Source organism: Cyprinodon variegatus, unplaced genomic scaffold, assembly GCF_000732505.1.
Source record: "Cyprinodon variegatus isolate N-32 unplaced genomic scaffold, C_variegatus-1.0 Scaffold1019, whole genome shotgun sequence".
NCBI lineage: Eukaryota > Metazoa > Chordata > Actinopteri > Cyprinodontiformes > Cyprinodontidae > Cyprinodon > Cyprinodon variegatus.
In genome coordinates, this window is record NW_015151472.1 from 169,994 (window position 1) to 191,853 (window position 21,860).

The window sequence follows — 21,860 nt, forward strand, 5'->3', positions numbered from 1 at the left end:
ATATATATATATATATATATATATATATTAATATATCTATTCCTCACGTTCGAATGAAAGCTGTCTGATAATTTTTTTTCTCCATTATTCAAAAACATTTTTTGTCTTTGTTGCCTTAATTATTACCTCCATAATGTTGCAAAATTTTATATTGGTTGAAAACACTCCAAATTACTCTAAAAACTTAATAAAGCCATACACATCCCAACAGATTTGCAGTTGTAAATGTGTATTTTTTTATGTTTTCTAAGACTATATAGCTGCATCCTGGAGACCTTCAGCACCATAGCGCTCGCATCAAAGCTCTCATTCGATGAACTTTGCCCCAAGCTCTTACCTTTCAAAATAAAACTTCACATTACACATAACCTTTATTTGTTGTGTGTTTTTTTAGGTTATAATATGTCAACGAGTTTACGGGTTTATTTCCCGAATGGTAGTGGATCAAAGTATCTATTTAGGTGAAATCATCTGGCAGCAGGTGAACATGAAAAGTAAAAACGTTCTAATAGTTATGAGCGGTTCACCATCTCATGGGGTTCCTCATCTGTTTGATTCTGTCTTCTTTTACACAGTAAATACTAAGTGGCTGTTTCCAGCTGCTTCGGATGTTATCATCCCAATAAATCGTTGTTATTTGCAGTTATCAGTCCCATAGGATGGCTTCAGATTGTGCCAGTAGACTCAGTAGGTTGTTATCTCTGAGTGAATACTAATCCTAAAGTAGTTTCCCCCTCGGAATTTATCAATCTATTTATTTGTAATCTGAATATAATTTCAGTAGTTCTTCATGTACTGTAAAAATAAATAACATTTTAATTTTCTTTTCTTTAATAAATAACATTTTAATAAGATCCTCGTTAAAAGTTTGCAATGCAATGTTTGTTTTTAAAAGCTAATGTGTCTAACACACCTAGTGAATTATTTCCTTTTTTTTAAATGCACAAGACTATAAAAAAATCGGACTAAATCAGGAAATAAAACAACGTGATTGGCTGTAAGGAGAGTTGAGACAGAGGACAGTGAATAAAGGACAAGTGAATAAAGCCTGCTCTCAACCAGGTTAGCTCTGGGATGAATGTTACTACCGCTCTTGAAAAAGAGGTTAAGGTAACTCTGTGAAACTGAAAACTTAGAGTTTCCCATATTTTAAGTCTAGAAAATGGACCCTTGATCTTTTCATGACAGCCTGAACAACACAGATCCGATTTTGTCCAATGCAACCCAGACCACTTGGCTTTGTGGTCCTAAATCCGACACGTATCTGATCTTTTCAAACTTGTGTCTGAACGGCCAGATCGCATTCATCCCACCTGAACGTTATTATTACTCAACAAAGGTCCCTCAACAAAGACACAGAAGAAGGAAGAAAAAAATGAAAGATCGCTAGATGCGCTCCAGCACTACCATTCTTGTTAACTTCCATAAACACAGAGCATGCTGGCAACTTGTGACGCCATTGCGTCCTCTACTGCGCACGCAGGACAGTAAAGCTCTATGAATGCAGTTTACACAGTAGATTACATACAGGTCGCATATATTTAGAAATGTGAAACAATCGGATTTCAGCCAAAAAAATTAAGGCCTGCACTGTGTGAATATAGCCTTAGTTTAAGAAATTTTCACAAATTTTAGATTGTTTTTGCAGTGTGTAACTAGCTATATGACAAAGCACCAAAAACAAGAGAAACACTTAATAATGGGGATCTTATCACCCAGAAAAAGTCAAGTTAAGTTGATATGTAGCAAGTTTTTCAAAAGTTGAGTTCAGCAGTCAATGCTGATGAGATGGGTGCTGTGATATAAAGGGTTCCCAGGCTGCAGCCACACTCTCCTGTGTTTTTTTGTTCTTTTTGCAGATGTGTGCAATACTACCTCTTCCATAACCTGCTGACCATTAGGCAGCTTGTTGATCAAACTCTGGATAACTTGAAATAGTGGTCTTGGCTCTGAGGTAACTCCCTCCTCAACTCTGCAACACAAAGCACATTTTCCACATTCTATTTAAATAAACGACAAACTAAAATCTCTGTAGGCACTGTTTTATTAAAGTTTGGCAATGCAATGCAATAAAGCAATTTGGGGGAAGGGGGGGGGGGTCTTACTGCTGTGGCTGTATTGAGTCCCCTTTGAGCCTATTCATGACTAACGTGCCCAGGATCATGGCTAGGTTGGTGCGGCCGACGCCAACCTGGCAGCCAAAGAGGAGGGTAGGCGGCAGCTTGGATGCATTGTGACCCAGACACAAGCTGGGGCTCTCCTGCAACACAACACATCAGAAAAGAGAGGAGCACTGAAAATAGGCCATGAGGAGAAACAGCAGCACATCTGTGCTGATCAAATATGACTGTGAAGAATAAAACCAATCCTACAGTGATGTAAAAACTACATTCTGACAGAGAAAACTGAAGTTTTAAGAAGTTAAATATTCTCAGTGGGAAGGATTAAGCATGCTTAAGCTACATCTATATGAGTTAGTATCCTGAAAATAATAATAGGAGAGGGATTTACAAAAAGGCTGACTAAGACGATAAAGCACCTCATTAAAAGACGATAAATAAAAAAGAAAAGGAAAAAAAGGAGCCACTTTCCAACCACTTGGAGCGGAATCAGCTGCTGCTGCTCATTCCAAAAAAGGGCAAAATGAGACGGAGAGAACATGCTGCGTAAGTGAAGGGCAGGACAGAAACCAGGCCGAAAGGATGACTGAGGAGCGGACATGAAGTGACTGCGGGCTCTTTTTTTTCTCTGATTTTAATCATATTTATAACATGATTAATTGCATGTGAAAGACGGATTTAAATGTGGATTAAATAAAAGACAAAGTGACCTTCTCTCCACATCAGTGACAGAGAGCAGACACCCTGCAATACTCCAGCCATTAATAACTTCAGTGGCAACCAGATTCAACAAGAAGAGCACCGCCAAAAAAGGCAGATTTAACTATTGGACTGACATTTTTACATATACTTACCCTGAGTATGTTAACAAAGGCGTCAAAATCTTCTTCCAGTGGCGCTCCCTCCATTGGTAAAGGTAATCTGTAGTACCTGTAATAATAACCCCAGAGGTGAACCTGCAGCCTTTGTTGTATCAATAGCATTGTTATGTAGCTCAGGGCTTGTATCATATAAACACTCAGGTTTTCACTTATTTTGTCAGGGTGAAAAACCAGCTTTACACAAGCAAATATGAGAAAGTGCAGTTCAGCTTTAAAGGATTACTGTTGTTCATTTAAAAGCAGCAAAATGTAATACGAAAAGGTGGAAAGAGTATGACTGCTTTTGGTAGGCACTGTATACCAAAGCACTTTGCTTCTCTGAAAATAAGGAAACCTCTGTCCCTTCGACGGAAGACTGCCGCTCGTGTCGATAAATCAACAAACAGGATGCACCCATCTTCAGCGGGCACGAACCAATCAATCTGCTACTGACTGGTACTGGCTGGCTTTGAGCTTGACCACTTAACAGCTGACCGCCCACTCAGGCTCTGCAAAGTCTAACTTCTTCTCCTGTCAAGCACCAAAGCTAAGCAGCCAGACTGTTCCAGCAACATTTTTATTAAGTGTGGAAGATCAATAGGAGTATGAGCAGGTTGTTTAATGCAATAATCAGAGGACAACAGATGTAAATGCTTGATAAAACAGAAAGTTTACTTTACCTCAAGCTATATAAGGCTCTGCTGATGCTTTTTGGAATAGGTTTTGTTAAATTATCTAAGAGATGTTATCTAAAAATCCGATTTTAAATAGATTTTTTTTTTTTGTTAGAAAAGTAAAAGTCTGTTTCTGTGTAAAGCTTTCATCTCTTCCATGAATTACTGCAGCATTTGCCAGTTTTTTCTGCCACTCAGTTTTTCATTAACAAGCTTGCCCAGCACTCTTTGACCACAGTCTCCTTCATGATCTTTCAACAAAACATATTTTTTTTATCAGCTTTTTTTTGTCATTACACTCTCTCAAGTACGGAGCAACGAAATGAACTCTCTGGATTTAACCCATCCCCTTGGGTAGCAGTTGGATGCCATTGTGCAGCACCCAGGGAGGAGTGTGGGGCTAAGGGTCTTTTGCTTAGGAACCCAGAACGGCAGTCTCTGGGAGTGGGGCTAAACTCAGTCACCTCAGGATTCCAAGCTTTATGCCCTAACCACTAACCACTCCCCCAACATCTCCACTAACCTTGTTGTGACACGTATTAGAAACAAAAAAAAAAAAGCTCCATGCTGTGTGGAAAAGCAAAATAAACAACCTGTAGCCCTGCATGGTGAACATCGGCCTCTTGTACACCTCCTCTGTCACGTGGATGTCCTCCTCACACGTTATGGACATCTTCTGGGGCTCGTCCTTAAAGAACTCAATGTCGTTGTAAACGTAGAAGACGTTTTCGTTGAGCTTTGCGAAGTCGTGGAGCTGTAAAGACACGACCTTTGTCACACGTCCAAAATCCTTTTATTCTCCTGAATAGAAAGTGAATATCTTTGTAACCTCGTTTCTGATGCTGAGCTCCAGGCTTTCAACCGTCTCCTCGCCATGAAGTCCGTGAAGGTTCTCGTGTAGGTTTTCCTTCCTGCGCGGGGTGTACGGCACAAAGTCGTCATCCTTATGAAGGAACACCACTGGCTCTTCTCGCACGCAGAAGAAAATAATCTCCTGCTTGGAGAAAAGAGAGAAAACATCAGACAGTGGATGTGTGCAGCTTTGCTGTCATCATCCAAATGCAAAACTTCTCATAGTTTAACTCAACCTGGTAAATGTTAAAGCTGATAATTTAGTTTAAACATTTTGTAATGGAAAGTTCAACCGCAGCATGATAATGTTACATATAAATTCTTCAAATGGAGACTGGAGACTCAATGTCTTACATATTTACAGCCAAAACTGAGCTAAAGAGGCCCGGTGAGCTACATACACTCTAATTTGCTAATCGTTTGTGTCAAAAGAAGACAAGGAGCCCCTCAATTCTAGCTAAATGCTTGTTTAAAAATAAACAAAAAAGGATCACCTCTTGTCCCTGTGACTGGAGTCTCTGGAGAACCTGTTTGAAGCCATTCAAGGTCGGCTGACCCATTCCATACAGGGGGTAGGATCCCTTCACCTGCCGGAAGTTGGGCGCTCCATAGCTGGCCGTTGTGTTTAAAACATCCGCTTTGCTGTACACATCCTGCACCATGAAGTATTCGCCCTGAAATCATTCATCTGAATGAGTCAGAGGGCATGACCCTTATTAAGTTTCACTTGTTTTTCTTCTTTTTATTCAGTTCCCAAGTTCCTGACCTTCTCTTTGAGCAGGAAACAGCACAGCAGACACAAACTGGTTGCTCTGTTGTCTCAACAGCGTAAATCTCTGCTGTGTACACTTCAGCACTTCGTGAGTGGGTCTATGAGACCAATCCCTACAAAGAATGTATCTTCCTGTCTTAATGGCATTAAGATAAGCTTGAAAACAGTGATTTAGGTGTGTAAAATCGATACCAAAGTCAATCAAACATTTAGAAAGACACCATAATGGACCAAATGAATTACTCAAGTTAAAGAGGCATTTTCTAATGATAAACAGATGCTTACAAGCAGCACTCTTTGAACATGGAGAAGCAGCATTTAGTTCCTATGCTCCACTTATCTGGAACAAACTTCCAGAAAACTGTAAAAGTGCGGAAAGCCTGAGTTCCTTTAAATCAAGACTAAAAACACATTTGTTTATGATTGCCTTCCACTGTTCTAGGTAAACAACTGAAACATCCTTAGTTCAACTTTTTTATTTTCTTTAGTCCAATTCTTTTTAATGTTCTTTTTTGTTTCTGCATTTTTTATTTTATCTTATTTATTTATTTTTTCCTACTTGCTTTGATTCTGTTTTATTTTCCTATATTTTAAACATGTAAAGCACTTTGCATTGTCTTTGTACTGAATTGTGCTATACAAATACCTTTGCCTTGCCTTGAACAACCAGTCTTTCTATCATTACCAAATTTAAATGAATTGTTCCTAGGCAAGAAGGCTGATTTATACTTCGAAAATAGGTCGTTTGCGTAGGTGTCGCGGTGAACGCAGAGACGTCCCCGCCCCCTCCGCAGTCAACCCGCTGCACCTCCTCCAAACTGTAGGTGATTGCAGACAGTGCCGCAGACAGGAGGCCTCTGATTGGTCAAATCCACATCCACTCTACACTATGCGTATTTCCTGTTTGGTACCTTACTGGCTTGTATTGTTTGTTTGACCATGATTGCGGAAAACGAGTAGTGAAATTGGACCAGCTGGAAGAGCAAGGTGTGTGAGAACGCTGAAACAATTTTTCCACCTGGATCCTTGCTCTTTTTTGCCCTCATGTCCCTCCATTGTCGGACAAACTCGCCCCCACTTCCTCAGCGCCTTGGCCGTATCTAGACCCACAGTTAGGTCGTGATTTTCCCCTAAACATACCACAGACCACACTTCAATATTGAGCATAAATCAAAAATGTCAGCTTCATACCTGCCAACAGCTCACTGCGACAAACTGCTGCAGGAGCATAACCAGCCTTTGAGGTGCACCTCTGGTAAAAATAAAATAAAAAATCCAATAAAATCCATTGATAAGTTTTCAATTGATCCAGCTAACAAATCAACAGCTTTCCCTTTTGTGTTTTTATCTTCGGTAAAATACCTCTGGACTTTTTGAGTTCTGCTGCCACCCTGTGGTTTAGGGGGAAACAGCTTCTTCCGCCAAATATCCCTATCTCACAATGTTTGAGAGAATCTAATATTATGCTGATGATCCAAATCATCAGCATAATTTAAGGATTTTTCCTTGGCATGATGGACACCTCTGATAAAAATTTTCATTAAAATCCGTTCCCAGGGTTTAAAAGTTCACAGCTCACGATGCACACTGTGCGGCCTGACGCTCTGATGAGATTCTTACGACGGCCGATTGAATTTCAAACATGTTTGACTTTCTCCCGCCCTCTCCTGATCGGGAGGTGGTCGTGACAGACTGATTGCCCCTCGTTACACCCTGTATACTACACTAGGCACGATCAAGCTGAAACTCTGCCCGATCGAAAAATTCTCGCACGACTGGAGAATCGTCCCGAAAATGGCTAAAAAGTGTTTACCCGGCTTCACACACACAGTATACAGTGTCTGTTGGAGCTACTGCTTATAGTTATAAGAGTAAAAATCTGAAAAAGTTTTTAAGGGGAGTAAATACTTTAGCATTTTATATCCATATATATCAGGTTAAGAGTCTTGCTCAGAGATCCGATGTGGCAGTGTGTGGGAGTGGAGCTCGAACTAAGAACCTCAGGATTCCAAAATCTATGCCCCAACCACTAGGACGCCAACCTAGAATTAGTTAGATAGCTATTTGTGTAGATTATATGTATAGATTTAACCTCATTTAGTACCTTACATGGATAACTTTTTATTTTTATTTTATTTAATATACAACATATATTTTTATGTTCAAAAGTCAAAATGGATGCTTCTTCTTGGTCAAACATGCCCTTATCTTCTCCCACTCATAAACAGAAGCCTAACAGTAGAAAACTGTGTATGCAGCAGAGGTGACAGTGCACATCAAAGACTTGATAAGGGGGTGCCAAAAGTTCTGTTACAATCCCTGTCTCTGATCATAAAAAAACGAATGACAATGTTCCAACACAGCTCTGCAATTTGGACACGTAGATGTGAAAACGGCAAACACAGAGGACAAGGCGAGCTGGCTCCACGGCTTTCTGTGATAAGGCAGCAGCTTGTTTTCACTTCAAAAACTGCTGGTAGGTTGAGGCGTCCTTACCTTAACAAGGTAGTGCTCAGGCAAGGCGTCTGATATCCGACCAACTTTGTAGTTGGCTTTAAGGATTTCATCGTGAATTTGAAACTCTTGTCTGCAGTTATATCTGTGTAAAAACATGTTTGCAAAAAAGGGGGTAAGTTTAATTATCTGCTACTGTTTGCTCTGCCTAAGCAGACAAACGAGATGATAACAGAGGCAAACATGCTTGGAGTTTGTTTGGCGAGGGGTTGGGGGCACCCCAAGTGCTCAAACAGGATTAACACCCAACCGTGAGAACGCAGCTTTGAGGAGGGACTTACGTAATGACGACTGGTGCAACCTTGTTGGTGATAATGGACTTGGCTTTGTTGTTGTGGATGCTGACCGTGTGGAACGGGCTCATAGTGCTGTCGGCCATCCCGTTGGCGTGGACGTTGTCAAGCGGCGGCGCTACATAAACAGGCTGTGGGGCAGCGCTGGCAGTTGTACCCATGCTCCACAAGCTGCTGCGAATGACATCACAGTGGGACTCAGAGACAGAGAAAAAAAGCGACAACAAGGGGGCCTAAGGGGGTCTAAAGAGACACTAAGAATGTCTAACATGTGAGAAAGGGGTGGTTCCTTATATTAAGCTGAAATAAACACATGAATAAAAATACTTACTGGGTATTTCTCCATTTGGAAAAGGGTTTTGTGTTTGAGCCATCCCCTTTTTATGCTTTTTCAATGCTCCCTTTTTCAATGAGCTTTTATTTTCTAATTTGTTGCATCCTAAGTTTTCAATGTTAAATTCACTGATTTCTGAACAATTTTTACTTTTATTTAGCTGCTGTATGCAGAGTACTAACAGTTGTTTTTTTGATAATATTGATATGTTTTAAAAAAATGTCTAGGTCTGGTAGCTGGCTTGATGGATGATTGGATGGATAATAATGCAGGGCACTTGAAAGAGAACAATGGTGTCAGAAGTCAGCCTGAAACACTTAATGGATGAAGTGTGGCTCATTACCATGGAAACCACGGATCAAAAGCGTTCTAATAAGGGGTAAAACTTGTGGTGGATGTGAGAAGGTTGATCATAAACCTTCCTCTTTCAGCTGCTTGTAATGTTGTCATCTTTACCCCAACTTTTCATATTGTAACCACAGACCTCAATGTATTTCATAGAGTTTTATGTGAACAATTGTTAAGTATGCATTGAAACAGATAAAAAAAAAAAATCAAGCTGAGTTATATAAGGAAGTTAGGATTTTGGTAAAAGTGTCTTAAAGATCCACTACTTTAACACTGAACGAGAAATAATTTTATTTGTTGCAGGGTGAATTTTTTTTTAATAATGTTTTAAATCATTTAAAGTTGTTTAAATGAGCAGCTTCAGCATGGTGCTTGTTGACTGAGCAAAGATTGAAGTTGAAAAATGTTTAACATCATGAAACAAGGTTAAGTTCCCCGATCGCTCATATATTTCCCCAAACGTAGCTTTTTAAGTTTATGTCTGAATTCATATCTGCATTATTGGCTGTACCATGGCAACAATGTAAATAAGTCAGAAATATTTAAAACTTAAAACATCTGGGGAAAAATAGAGAAAAAACACAATTGAGGAAGTTTAGCTCGAGATTATCCAGAAAAAGATTCAGTCTTTACTCGTAGGATCGTCACAATACTAACATTTCAAAGTCAATATCGATACCCTGGAAAACAATTATACTTAATACTATTTTAGATGCCGTGGGGATAAAAAAAAAAGAAAAGAAAAAAATTAGGGATGGGGAATTATTAGATTTTTTTTTCTGTTAATCCTTTTTTTGGTTTATGAAGATTTAGTTTTTTCAAAATCTGGATTTTTTTTTTTCCCCACTACTGCATGCCTTAGACCTCCATAACTGATATTACTTCAACTGATATTACAAAATGTTAGATTACTTCATCACATTTTGCTCTGAGAAATTTACTCATAACTGATAAACTATCTCTGTTTGATACCACTAACTAACTGCAAACATTTTGTGTTAAATGTTCTTTTTTTTTTTTTGAAACTTGATTGTTTTACAAGCAAGTTTACAGGAGATTAGATTTTTAAACCACATTGTCAAAATGAAAACCTCGGCTTTCTCAATCCCAGCATGGAACAAGCTTTCTCAACAGAATCACAGATGTATGGTAAATAAATGAGCAAATAAATGTAAAATAAACAACCCAAATATAACACAATATGTAAAAATGTTAGGTTTTTTTTTTGCAATTCACATAATCCAAAAATCTAAACTTTAACAAGCATACACTTGCATTACCTCCCTTCTTGACATTTGCAGATTTTCCTTCGTCTCTGTGAATTTTCTGTTGTTTTTTCCTGCACTATGTTGCACATAATTTGACATAATCTGATTAGGCCAAATGGTAACATGACTGGGGGTTTTCCTTTACTTTACTTTACAATCTGTTGTAATTTTTTATTTCTGGCTTTGACGTCAACACAGCTGAATTTCCCCAATCTGAGACGATAAATGAAAGTTTAATACTATTGTCTTCTATTCTAAAATGGAGGGATATATTTCTATTAAAATACTTCTATAGCACCCAAGAAAACTTGAAACGGAGGCTGACACGAGCCTGTCACGGGTCTCCTCCAATCTGAAAAAACATAAAACTGTTTTTTTTTTTCTTTTTCAGAAGCTTCTGCAGATAAACAAACCCCGAGAGTCAGAAGCAACACATAAACTGTAGATAGACCTTGAATATAAAATATCCTCACAACCCCTATACATGTTTTAATTAAAATCAACATGTTGTCGCACAGCTCAGCTGAATGTTTGCTGTTAAAGCTGAAAGCCTCTCTGCTGGATCTTGAGCTCTGAATAAAATTCATCCCTGGCTGTACGTAGAGAGGGTTGCCAGATGAGTCACAGCCACTCTCTTAGTTGCTGCGTCTGGAGATCAGTGGGTAGATCAACCTTGTACTCAGAAAAGCTTTCAAGCCAATAAAAAGATCCACAATGCTGAAGCATAAACCAGCAGAAAAAAAACTATTTGTTTTTGTTTTTTGTCTCTAGACACAGTTTTAAATCCTTTTGCAGCTTTTAGACAATCTAAATGAAGAAGTAAAAACAAACAAAGTCCCAACCTCATGTTCCACAAAAGCAACCTTTTTTTAAAAGAGGACTTTGCTTCAGCTTCCCACATCTATTTCAGTCTTAGCCACATACCAGAAGCCTCCCAGCTGCCAAAGATCTGCAGCCATTAAAAAAGAAAAAACAATAAAAAAAACTTTTCTGCTCAAGAATCAACTCAAACCTGATCTCTTACAAATGAGACGGGGAGCGATCTCCGCTTCCAGAGCTTTTTCTCTGCTGCTTGTTGTCTGCCATGGTCCCAAAAGAGTGTGAGAACTTGGCATCCCATCTAAAGAAGAAATATATTCCTCTCTGGAATCCCGTCACCCGCCCCCCCTTAGATGGTGGGAAACACCCCTCGCGGGAAATCAGAGCCCCTGACAGCTTGGCATTCAGTGAAAAAAAAAAAAGGAAGAGGAAGAGAAGGAAAAAAAATCAAAGTTTTCAGACAACGTCCTGCACTGCTGCGTGCTATCTCCTGTCTGAAGTAGGGAAGTGGATTTAAGCAAAAGAGTTGTGTCTCTACGGAGGAGACCGACGGAAGTCGAGGTACATCTGGTGGCCAGATGACAGTTTAGGTCCGTTCACATAGGGTGCTCAAAAAAAAAGACTAGTGTACTTCTCAGAGTAAAGCACAATACTATAGGCTATAAATGCAAACCAACATAATTGTAAAAAGGATAATAACAGTAAAATGCTTTGATTTTATTTAATCACTCATCAGAGCAATTATCTAAAGTTGGTATTAGTTGCATCGCATGAGTTACCAGCAAAAACTACAAAGAAAGAATCCCATCTTTGTACTCAACAAAAAAGAGAAACATGTTCTTTATGGTCTGAGTTGTTATAAAGAGCCTATTGCAACATATGCACAAAGTATGAAACCTAAACTACGGTTCACATTTCCAATTTATTTAAAGCAGTCAACTAATAATAACACCTGCGTTTCTGACCTAAACTGAACCCTTTTAGCTACATCCTATATAGAAGGAATCCACTACTAAACAAAGAGGGTATGCGTCTCAGACTGCACTGCCTGGCTTTCTTGACAAGAGAATACCCTTTAAATGGGTATATGTCAAATGAGTGTCCTACAGCACTTTGAATTGAGTTTGTACTGAACTAAACTATACAACTAAACATGCCTTGCCTTATATAGTTACTGGTGGAACAGACTTTAGATCATAACTAGTAAGAAAAACGACGCAAAGCATAATGTAGTCATACATTGTCGTCCACATTATGCCATTGCACGTGGCTGTAATAATCAGGAAGTAGAGGCTACAAAATAGCACTGACCACAGATCAGCAATGGAGGAAAGTTTTAATGATTGGGTTGCTATTTGGCAGGTTGTTGGCCCTATTTTGTCTCTACCTTTCTTATACCTCATCTAAGATAGCTAGGTTATCCTGAGCTATTTTCTGTATCTGTGCTGCTATATGTTTGGGGTACTGGATGACATTGGGACCACTTTTTCTCATTCTCTTTCATTCTATATCTTTTCTCTCATTTTGCAGTATTGTATATGTCAAGTTCCAAAAATAACTTTGTGACTCCATCCTGGATAGAAATATCAGCTGTGCTGCCGCCATCGACATATCTGTTTATAGATGTTGGAGATTGGCCTTTTTCCAGGGTAGTCCTGTTTCTTTTACTGTGACTGACTATATATGCCCTCTTTCATCCTCTCACAAGAAAATCAGCTTGTCTGCCTGACTGTGTTTCCTGGACGGGGTCAACTGTAGAGCTAGTTATCAGTTACCTTTTGTATATGTGCTGCATTTCGTATGTCTGATTCTATCTCATTGACCCCTAGTTGGCCTCTCACGCTGAGCCTGGTTCTGTTGGAGGTTTCCTCCTGTTAAAAGGTAGTTTTCCTCTCCACTATCGCTACATGCATGCTCAGTGGCAGGGATTGCTGAAGAGTCAAAGACAAAATGCAAGCAATAATCATTGCCACAACCTCATCCAGGAGGAGTATGTCCTGCAAGTCAATGACTGCAATCAACTTGTTTTCCTAAACAATCTGAATGTATTGTCTCTGTAAAGTGCCTTGAGATGGCATTTGCCGAAGCTATATATAATTAAAATGAATTGAATTAAAGTTGTTGTTACGTTAACATATCAGTATCGTAGCTATTTGGAAAAAAGTGTTTCCATCTTTTCATTTTGTCACTTCAATCAAGCTTTTCTGACACTTGATACTTGATGGAAACAAATCTAACGACTTTCTGTTCACAATGAGTTATATTAGCCGGAAGTTAGTATATGATATCTTTTGAGTAAACTAACCGCAAAAAGGAACAGTAGAGTATAAACAGTGTGTCAGGTAATGCCCTCAGCATAAAGTCAAGATATTATCTAACATTATCCTGTAGTCTACTATATATTCAAGTGTTAAACTAATTATGGGGCTGATCAGAAGGGAGCAGAAATTGAAATGTCCATCTAAATGCTGTTTTAACAGCCCTTCCCTTCTATTGCAAATTAAAGGCATAGCCCGCATGCTTTTCAATTTGTGGCAAGAGTGTTAAGGCAAATTTATACTCAGAAACCAGGTCGTCTGTGTGTGTGTCGCAGTGTAAACAAATATGCTCCCAACCCTTCGGCAGACACTCTGTTGATCCTCTTCAAAACTGTAGGTGACCGCAGACAGTGCCGCAGACAGGAGGCCTCTGATTGGTCAAATCAACATCCGCTCTACACTATGCTTATTTCCTGTTTGGTACCTTACAGGCTTGTTTTGTTTGTATGACCGCCATTGTGGAAATCGACTTGTGAAGATGGACCAGCTAGAAGAGCGAGGTGCGCCAGAACGCTGGGACCCTTTCCACCTGTATTCCCGTTCTTTTTCGCCCTCATGTTCCTATGTTGTTGCACAAACTTCCCCCACTTCCTCACCGACTCGGCCGTATCTAGACCCACAGCTAGTTCGTGACTGTTTCGCATGTGTTCTGGCGTGGAATAACATAGTTCAGACCATGCATCAATATTGGGTATAAATCAAAAATATCTGCTACAAGCTCACTGTGACACACTGCTGTGGGAGGATAACCAGCCCTTTAGTTTGTTAAGTCTCCCAACTGCTCCATCTCTCCTGACAGTCTTTTCATCATTAGATAATTCACCACATAAATCTTCACTTCATAATCTTATATATTCCAGTGAAAGACTGAACTATAGCTACTACTGCCTTAAAACAAGATCTTATAATGGGCTGATTTTCTAAACATAACACCCTCATTGCTTAGGGATTTTTGGGACTATTTTACAGCTAGGCTTTTCATAAATGTCTTCATTTTGGACATAAAACAACAGATAGATAAAGTAAAAAAAATGACGATATGCTTATAAATGAACTGAAAACAGTTTGTACCTCAGTACATGAAGAGGCCAGCTGAGAACATGTCACATTACTGCTGCTGCAGAACAACATTCAGCACCTCAAATATTTGGTGCATCAGAGCGTTTCCTCCACCTTACCTTACTTTCTATCATCTCTGCCATTGTACTCTCAGGTTTTTTCCACCAAAGCCAGGGGTGTTCACAAAAGCCTCCAGCTCATAAGCTAAGGCAAACTCAGTCTTGCAAAGCAAGCACAGTCAGGGCGGAGGCTTAAAGAGAGAACTAGCCCTCAGTCATTAACTTACTGATGAAGGGCCAGTAATGGCAGAGAGGCTGTTTATTCCATATGTCAACTGCAGCGGCGCCACGCTGCTTGCTGTCCCATTTTTTAACAAGGCAAACATTCTCATCAAAATGAGAAAAAAAAAAACCATAGCATCATTTAAGGTGGCTTCCAAAAACCTTTAAATATCAATTCAGCTTTTAAAGTTCAAGGTTAATGATGGCTTTTCAATAAAATACCAGAAAAGCACACAAATGCATTGTTTATCTATCATGTGACCGTCTTTACTCTGACACCCCTGAAACAAGAGGTCACCTAGCAATCATCGGTAAATAGAATCCACCCATCTGTAATTTAATCTCAGAATAAATACAACTGTGAAGGCTTTAAAGGCTTGTTGGAGGATATTATGAAAACTAAAGAATGTCTCAGGCAGGTAAAGGATAAGGATGTAAAGAAGCATCTGGTTTAGGTTATAAAACAAATATCTCAATCTTTTATTAGCCATATTTCCATTAATTTTATGTGCAATTAAAAGTAAAGCATCAGAACGTAAACATGGAAAAGGCAAAATTTGAAATACCTTTATTTTTAAAAAAAGTTTCTACCCTCTCTCCGGTTTTGTCTGAAGAAAAGTAATGTACTAAAGCAGGAGATGGAAACACATTTTCTGTTAAGTTCTAGCGTATTAAAACGTGGCTTTACCTGACAGAGCAACCCACTTAGAACAGTAATTATATTAATATTGTCAGGAAAAAAAGTAAAAAATGTTGCATTTTAGATTAAAAACTTGTTTGTCTGTCAATATGCTCTATTGAGAACCCCTCAAGTGAAAAAGTTTTAGTTTCACCTGGTTTAATTTCGCAAAAAAGTCTTCTTTAATGAACCTTTGGCTATCCAATTATAAATCGATTAATCGAAAAAATAATTGACAGATTAATCAATTTGCAAAATAATCATTAGCTGCTGTCCTACTTTCATACCTAATGCGCAAAGAGAAACCTGTACATCTTTGGCATTACAACATCTATCGCTGCTATACTGACCCCATGAGTTTCATCTATACAGTCATACTTTTGTGCGAAAACCATCTTCTGCTCCTTGAGCTCCTTGGGCTAAAAAAAAATGCATGATAGACGTTTTCAGACAAATGAATGATAGAATCTAAAAGAAAAGTAACTATTATCAATAATAATTTTTGAAGAATTTTAAGTTTTTTAAGGTTCATCATTACATGATAAAATGTTAAACATTTCTGGAAGTATGAATAGTTAGCAGTTTGCTTGGCCTGTTTTCCAGTGCAGTTCTGTTTCTCTGACTGTGACTGGCTGGATGTGCTCTCTTCATCCTCTGACATGGGAGTCGGCTCGGAGCTCCTCTGCCTGGCTGTGTGTTTCCTGGACTTGGACTTTTACAGCTGCTTTTTGTATCTCTGCTTCTGTCTCCTTGAACCCCAGTCGGCCTCGGCAGATGGCCGCTCACACTGAGCCTGGTTTTGCTGGAGGTTTCTTCATGTTAAAAGGGAGTTTTTCCTCTCCACTGTCACTACAAGCATGCTTAGTGTGAGAGATTGCATCTGAGTCAATGAGTCGATGCAATCAACTGGTTTTCCTTAGATAGAAAACTTTGAATCAATCTGACTGTATGATCTGTTGAACTGTAAAGTGCCTTGAGATGACATGTTGTGAATTGGTGCTATATAAATAAACTGAATTAAATGTATCTTATTTTTTAGCTCACTTTATATCTAGAGATTTCTAAGCTGCAAACTTAAGGAGGTATCTGCCGGTGGCACTCGTACTTAAATGTGATGATGACACAGTCGAGTGTTAGACCATGGAAAACAGAACCTCCCACCAGCCGACCAGTATCGCTCCATTCAGGCCTGCTCCATTTAAATTCATACGGTGTCCCAACTTCGCTGTCGCTACATCTTAACACAAAAGAGTCTGCTTGCAGACAGGAAGGAGCTTGCAGCTGCAGGATGCATCTGTTGCTGGCCTAGAGGAAGGATGCGGAGCTCTCTTCATTCAGAAGTCATGCAGGGGTTCGAGAGCGAGACAAGCGTGACACATACACAGATCTTTCAACACCACATCCCATACTAAGGTCAGAAAGAACGCCACAAGCATGGTTGCAAAACCCACAAAAGATGAAAAATACAATTCACTTATGCAAAATCTGTCATCAAATTAAAGGATCTTGCTGATTTGTTGATGTATTCAGTCTGCCGATGATTCATTTAAAAGTGATCATTTGAGCAAAAAATCAAACAATCAGATAGTGATATGTGAGATGAAATTGCAAAAAGAAAGAAATGCATATAAGAGTGTGTGCACCATTTCTTCAATATAAAACCCATAATAATCTCATTATACAAAACAACAGGAATAACATCCATCTTAACTTAATTGCATGGCAAAAGGGGAGGGAGAGCAAGAAAGCACCTTCACAGGAAATCCTCAGCGGTATTCTCTGAAGCTTCCAAAGCCGTGTACATCAAATGAGGTTAAGGGTTAGGCACAAGCTTGCCCCTACAGGACACGGCAAGTTCCTGAGCTGAAATATCAGAGATCTGACTGGAAATGAGCTCAGAGGTCACTTTGGTTTTATTTTGTTTTGCTTTCCTCTAACTGACTCAATTCATTGTGCATTTGTGTCAACTTGATGTTTGCCTAAAAACACAAATCAGCACTGAAATGGGAGGCAGAGCAGTTCCATTGTTAAATTGCAAATCTGATCAAAACATGTGAAACTCCTTTAACACAGCAAGATCAAACCAGTGCATAAACCGATGTGGTATAAAACAAATCCTCCAGATATGTGACATAAATCAAATAAATAAGTTGGGCAGTTCTGCATTTTCTTGAAAGAGAGCAAGGGATTCTATTTTTAAAACCCATGCCTGTAATTGATTCTATGTCAGGATTGCAATTTTAGCCCTCTGATTTCAAGCCTGCAGTAAAATGCGGCTTTATTTTATTATTTTTTTTCCTCCAAACCCTGGAGTCTGACCGCAACATTCTGTCAGTGCCGCCGGAGCAACTGACAGGACTTTCGATCTGCCACCCGCCCCAAAAATCTATTTTCCGCCTGCAACACAGAGATTTTACTCTGATTTGTTTCTTTCCATTGCAGCTCAGACCAATGCAACTGCAATAAAAAATGTGTGGATTCAATGTTTATTTTAGCTTTTTTTTGTACCTAACCTTGCACAAGAGGTAAAGAGGATTTTTCTTTCTGTTTCAAGGTGTTGCATGATTCATTGAGTAGAATCTTAGTGTAAAATCAAACAATCTAATATTTACCCAGGATACAGACAACAGAACTCTACAGCAAAAGTCTGGCATTATAATAAAGAAATATCCCAACTATACCTGACATTCAGCTCTTCGCTCCACCCTCTCAGAGGCTCACAAGTGTAAAACAGCAGGTTGAAAACAAACTGACAGCTCTACAGGCAGCAGACGACAAGTCTCAGTTACAAGTCCTCTCTGGCATCTCTCTCTCGGAGAATCTGTCAGGCAATTCGTCTCTGTCCGCTGATCAAACTACAGTAGGCGGCAGTCTCTGCATTATTAGAGGGTCCTTAAAAAGCAAGTCCACAGATGCGTCCTTCACTGAGGACAGATCCCTGCTGGGAGGTGACTGTCGCCACAACTCTCTGGTAGCGGTTAAGGTGTGCAAAGGTATGCTCTGCTCTGTTAGTTGTCTGTGACTTTTTTGTATGCATCCCCTGTGTACGAGGTGCAAAGGCGCTCGTGCATGACTGGGTAATGTGTATGTGTGTAGAGAGGATGTGGAGGCGGGTCTAGAGAGGCTTACTCATCATCCAGTTCACCACCTCAGCCCCCGCCTGGCACTGCTGCACCTTTCAAACACATGGCAAATCTCTTCACTTAGAAATGAACCATTACTATCAACTATGCAGTTAACCCACATCGACACGGTGTAACATAAGCTCTGCCGAGGGGGTTGACGATCGCTAACAACTGCACATAGATGACATCACATAAGCCTAATTCACTACAAAGCTCTAATTACTCCATTCATTAGCAGTTAACACATGGTATGTTGAAGGCAAACAGGCTTACAGCTGGGCAAATACTTGCATTTAAGCCTGAGCTTCAGCTGCAAACGGCTGTCTGCTGTACTGTCTGTAGTTATAATCCTAACATCTCAGAATACACCTTTATGCAAATGCACAAAGACTAAACACTATAGAAACAATACCTTTTCTTTGCAAGACAGTTAAGACTCAAACAGATTTGTTGGACAGCATAGGAGAAATTAGATTTTACTGGACCATTCTAGCATGCTTTAATCATAGCTCTGTGTGTAAATTTAGTGCTGTTACTGCTAACAGGTAAACTTCCACTAGAGCCTTGTGTATTTTTCCCGGTCTTTTTGTCTTTATATTATGTCCCACTAGTGAAAAAGATTTCACCAAGCATGATGCTGCCATCTCCACCACATCACAAAAGGGTTCATTTTCCACCTTATTCTAATAACCTATTAAATATTCATTCCAAGCTCCTATGGAAATACATTTTTATGCACATTGATGCTGTGATCGGCATCAGATACAAACTGCAACTCTAGTTAAAATGGATTTTGTTTAAGGGGATCAGACAAAGTAAGGGATGCATTCAAATGCAACGCCACACCTTTCAGCTTTTTTATTTTTGTCAATTTAAAAAAAAAATCCTTGTGCTGTTCTGTCACATAAAATGCTAATTTAATAAATCCAAGATTTAGACTGTGTAACAACAAAAAAGTAAATTAAGCGGGAAGGATGCAGCATCAGAAAGCCGGTAATATTTTCATATAAATGCAAACTACAATCAACAGTCTTTCAAAAGATAATGCCCACATAGGTTTCTTTGCCAGAGTGCACGAGCAATTACGAGACATGGATGCAGAAATCTACTACTGCCACACCTGTTCCTTCCTTCCTGCAGGCAGTGAGCCCAAAGACTCTGAAGTTCTTGCCATTAAAAGTGAAACCAAACCCTCCCATCGCCTGCAGAAACCCCAAGCGGAGAGAGACGAGTAAGAAATCGGTTTTATATAAAGGACGGGAGTTATGATTAAGGAAAAATTAGGCAAAGATAAGCAGAATTTAATGATATATATAGCATGATGAAATATGTATGCGTTCTGACAGCTTCCCTTCGTTCCATAATGGAAATAAAGAGGAAACAAAAGAAGGATGTTCTGTGACAGATTCGGTTAAACATCCTCTGTGCTTAATGTTCCCGATGGAAAAAACTGCCCAAGCCTCGGATCACCTGTGCTAAATATCTCTCTGTTCTGTTCTGTGTCATGCTCAAGAGACATAAGTGTGTTTAGTAAAGCATGGTGCAACAGGAAAAAGGAGGCGAGAACAGGAAACTGTTTTTACAAGTTCCAAAAGTTAAGAATCGCTCAGAAAGTGTTTGCCAAATCTAAGATTATATCACTGATGTTTTCACAGCTGCGTCATTATTCTTCAAGGACAGAGCAGCTGAAGTCCACACTATATTCCTGCAGAGCTTCAGGGAGGAGCAAAAGATGATCATGGAGATGCAGAACGCCCTGTAATAGGGATATAATCTGATTCCCCCCCCAAAGTGCATTCATGAAATGCGACACCTTGTGGTGGAAAAAAACAACAGCATTGCACAATGCCTTCAACACTCAAGAGATCCCCTCTGATGATCTATTTTGTCAAATCAGCTTTTTAACTCACATAAAGCTTAATGTAAAAAAAATGAATCAGTTCAAACAAGCTAACCTAGATGCATTTCTGAGACAGAACCCTAAAACCTTACTGTTACAAATTCAGAGTATTTTTTTAGCATTTTATGACAGAAAAAAAAGTAGACTATAATTGTGAAGATTTTTCTACATTCTTTAAAAAATATAGACTGGAACTGCAGCTGAGTGTTCTGTGGGTTATAGCAACAATCTTTTCGATGCGACCAAATGGGCTCGGTCATTAAATGGGGCAAGAAGTAGCAATTTTCCACAAATTCTCAAAAAGTATTCAAACTATTCGAATGTTGGGTTTCTGGATGTTGACCTGCTGGGAAGGGAAACTTTCACCCGACCTTAAAAACTTCTGCAGCGTCTTATGTTTCGCTCTCATTCATTAAAAGCTCCTTCATGGCGAGATGCTGACACCACCATGTTTTAGTCTGGACAGGGAACTTTTACCTTTTAATACGCACTGCATTTAGCATATACGGCTTAATTGCCATCTCATCAGACCAGATTTCTATTGTATAAGATTGTGCTTCTCTATTCTCCCACTCTGCAGAATCTGTTAGTTCAATCCCTAACGTTATGCTCTCTCTGCTTTTTTCTCATAGTAGCTTTGCCTTGTCTGTTCCTGTTTGGCTAGGACACCATACTGGAGAGAAATATCAGCTGTGCTGCTGCCATCAACACCCTTGTTTATTGATGTTGAAGATCGGCCTGTTTTCCAGTGTAGTCCTGTTTCTCTGACTGTGACTGGCTGGTTAGTCTAAAACCACAACATTCAGAAATTTTTAAGTTTTTTTTTTTCTTTTAACAATTGCTTAATTCTGGACGATTATCATTGAGATTTGTTTTAAAGAGCCATCCTACCACTAATAGTTTGTTTGTTGTAATTTTCCGGATAGTTTTTGCTTAATAATCTTCTATAACAAACCTCTACAGGCTTCAAACAAAAGCTAAATTTACCCTCAGATTATGGAGGGGACTCTATTCAGTCCTTAAATCACTTGCTTGCATTGGATTTTATTTAGAGGTATCCGGGTTAGGGGGGGTGCAATGCAAATATGGGCTACACTATTCTGATTTTTTGCTTGAAATTTTTGGAAAAGCATGAATAAATACTTGTCAGCGTTATAACCATTGACTAATAAGGAAGTGCTTTGCAAGGGAAGAAAGAAATCCAATTTTCGATGCTCAGGCTGGATTAAATCTCTTATCAAGATAAACAAGGTTCGTTTTTGAAACTAATCATCTATTACCCAGCTGTTCATTCACTTGGGAGTTTTGTGCTCTCATTCTTGATTAATGATGATATTCATGGTTTGATCTGGGTTCACACACTGACAAGCGCCAGTTTCTGTCTTGAGAGGGAGAGAGAGAGAGAGAGAGAGAGAGAGAGAACAGTCCCAGCTAGATGAGGCCCCAGTGCAATACATCAAAGGGCATCATGTGCTTTGTCTGTCTTCACTGGGTTCTTCTCATACCTTCAGTGTCACATTTCACCAGAGATGATCACAAATATGGGTCACAAGTTAAATACATTTTATACACATAAATTGAATGCAATGATAAATATAATTAATATTTTTGTTATCTATGTAGGTATTATGTAAAAGCATATGT

At 39.2% G+C, this 21,860-nt stretch overlaps 1 protein-coding gene across 7 annotated transcripts in view; it reads right to left on the reverse strand.

The window, feature by feature from the left end:
* The window catches only part of pald1 (phosphatase domain containing, paladin 1), a 68,906-nt gene that overhangs the window by 43,415 nt on the left and 3,631 nt on the right, over positions 1–21,860 (reverse strand). The window contains exons 1-9 of one of the 7 annotated variants that reach the window (XM_015399505.1): positions 17,873–18,217; positions 8,074–8,256; positions 7,775–7,877; positions 5,001–5,180; positions 4,484–4,651; positions 4,248–4,408; positions 2,975–3,050; positions 2,106–2,260; positions 1,876–1,972 (exon numbers count right to left, since the gene is read on the reverse strand). In XM_015399505.1, coding sequence (XP_015254991.1) covers positions 1,876–1,972; positions 2,106–2,260; positions 2,975–3,050; positions 4,248–4,408; positions 4,484–4,651; positions 5,001–5,180; positions 7,775–7,877; positions 8,074–8,246 — 1,113 coding nt within the window. In that variant the 5' untranslated portion in view covers positions 8,247–8,256; positions 17,873–18,217. Of the gene's footprint in view, positions 1–1,875; positions 1,973–2,105; positions 2,261–2,974; positions 3,051–4,247; positions 4,409–4,483; positions 4,652–5,000; positions 5,181–7,774; positions 7,878–8,073; positions 8,260–11,059; positions 11,208–17,872; positions 18,218–21,860 lie in introns of those variants that run through there. The other 6 variants (XM_015399504.1, XM_015399501.1, XM_015399500.1 and 3 more) reach the window with 6 other exon arrangements.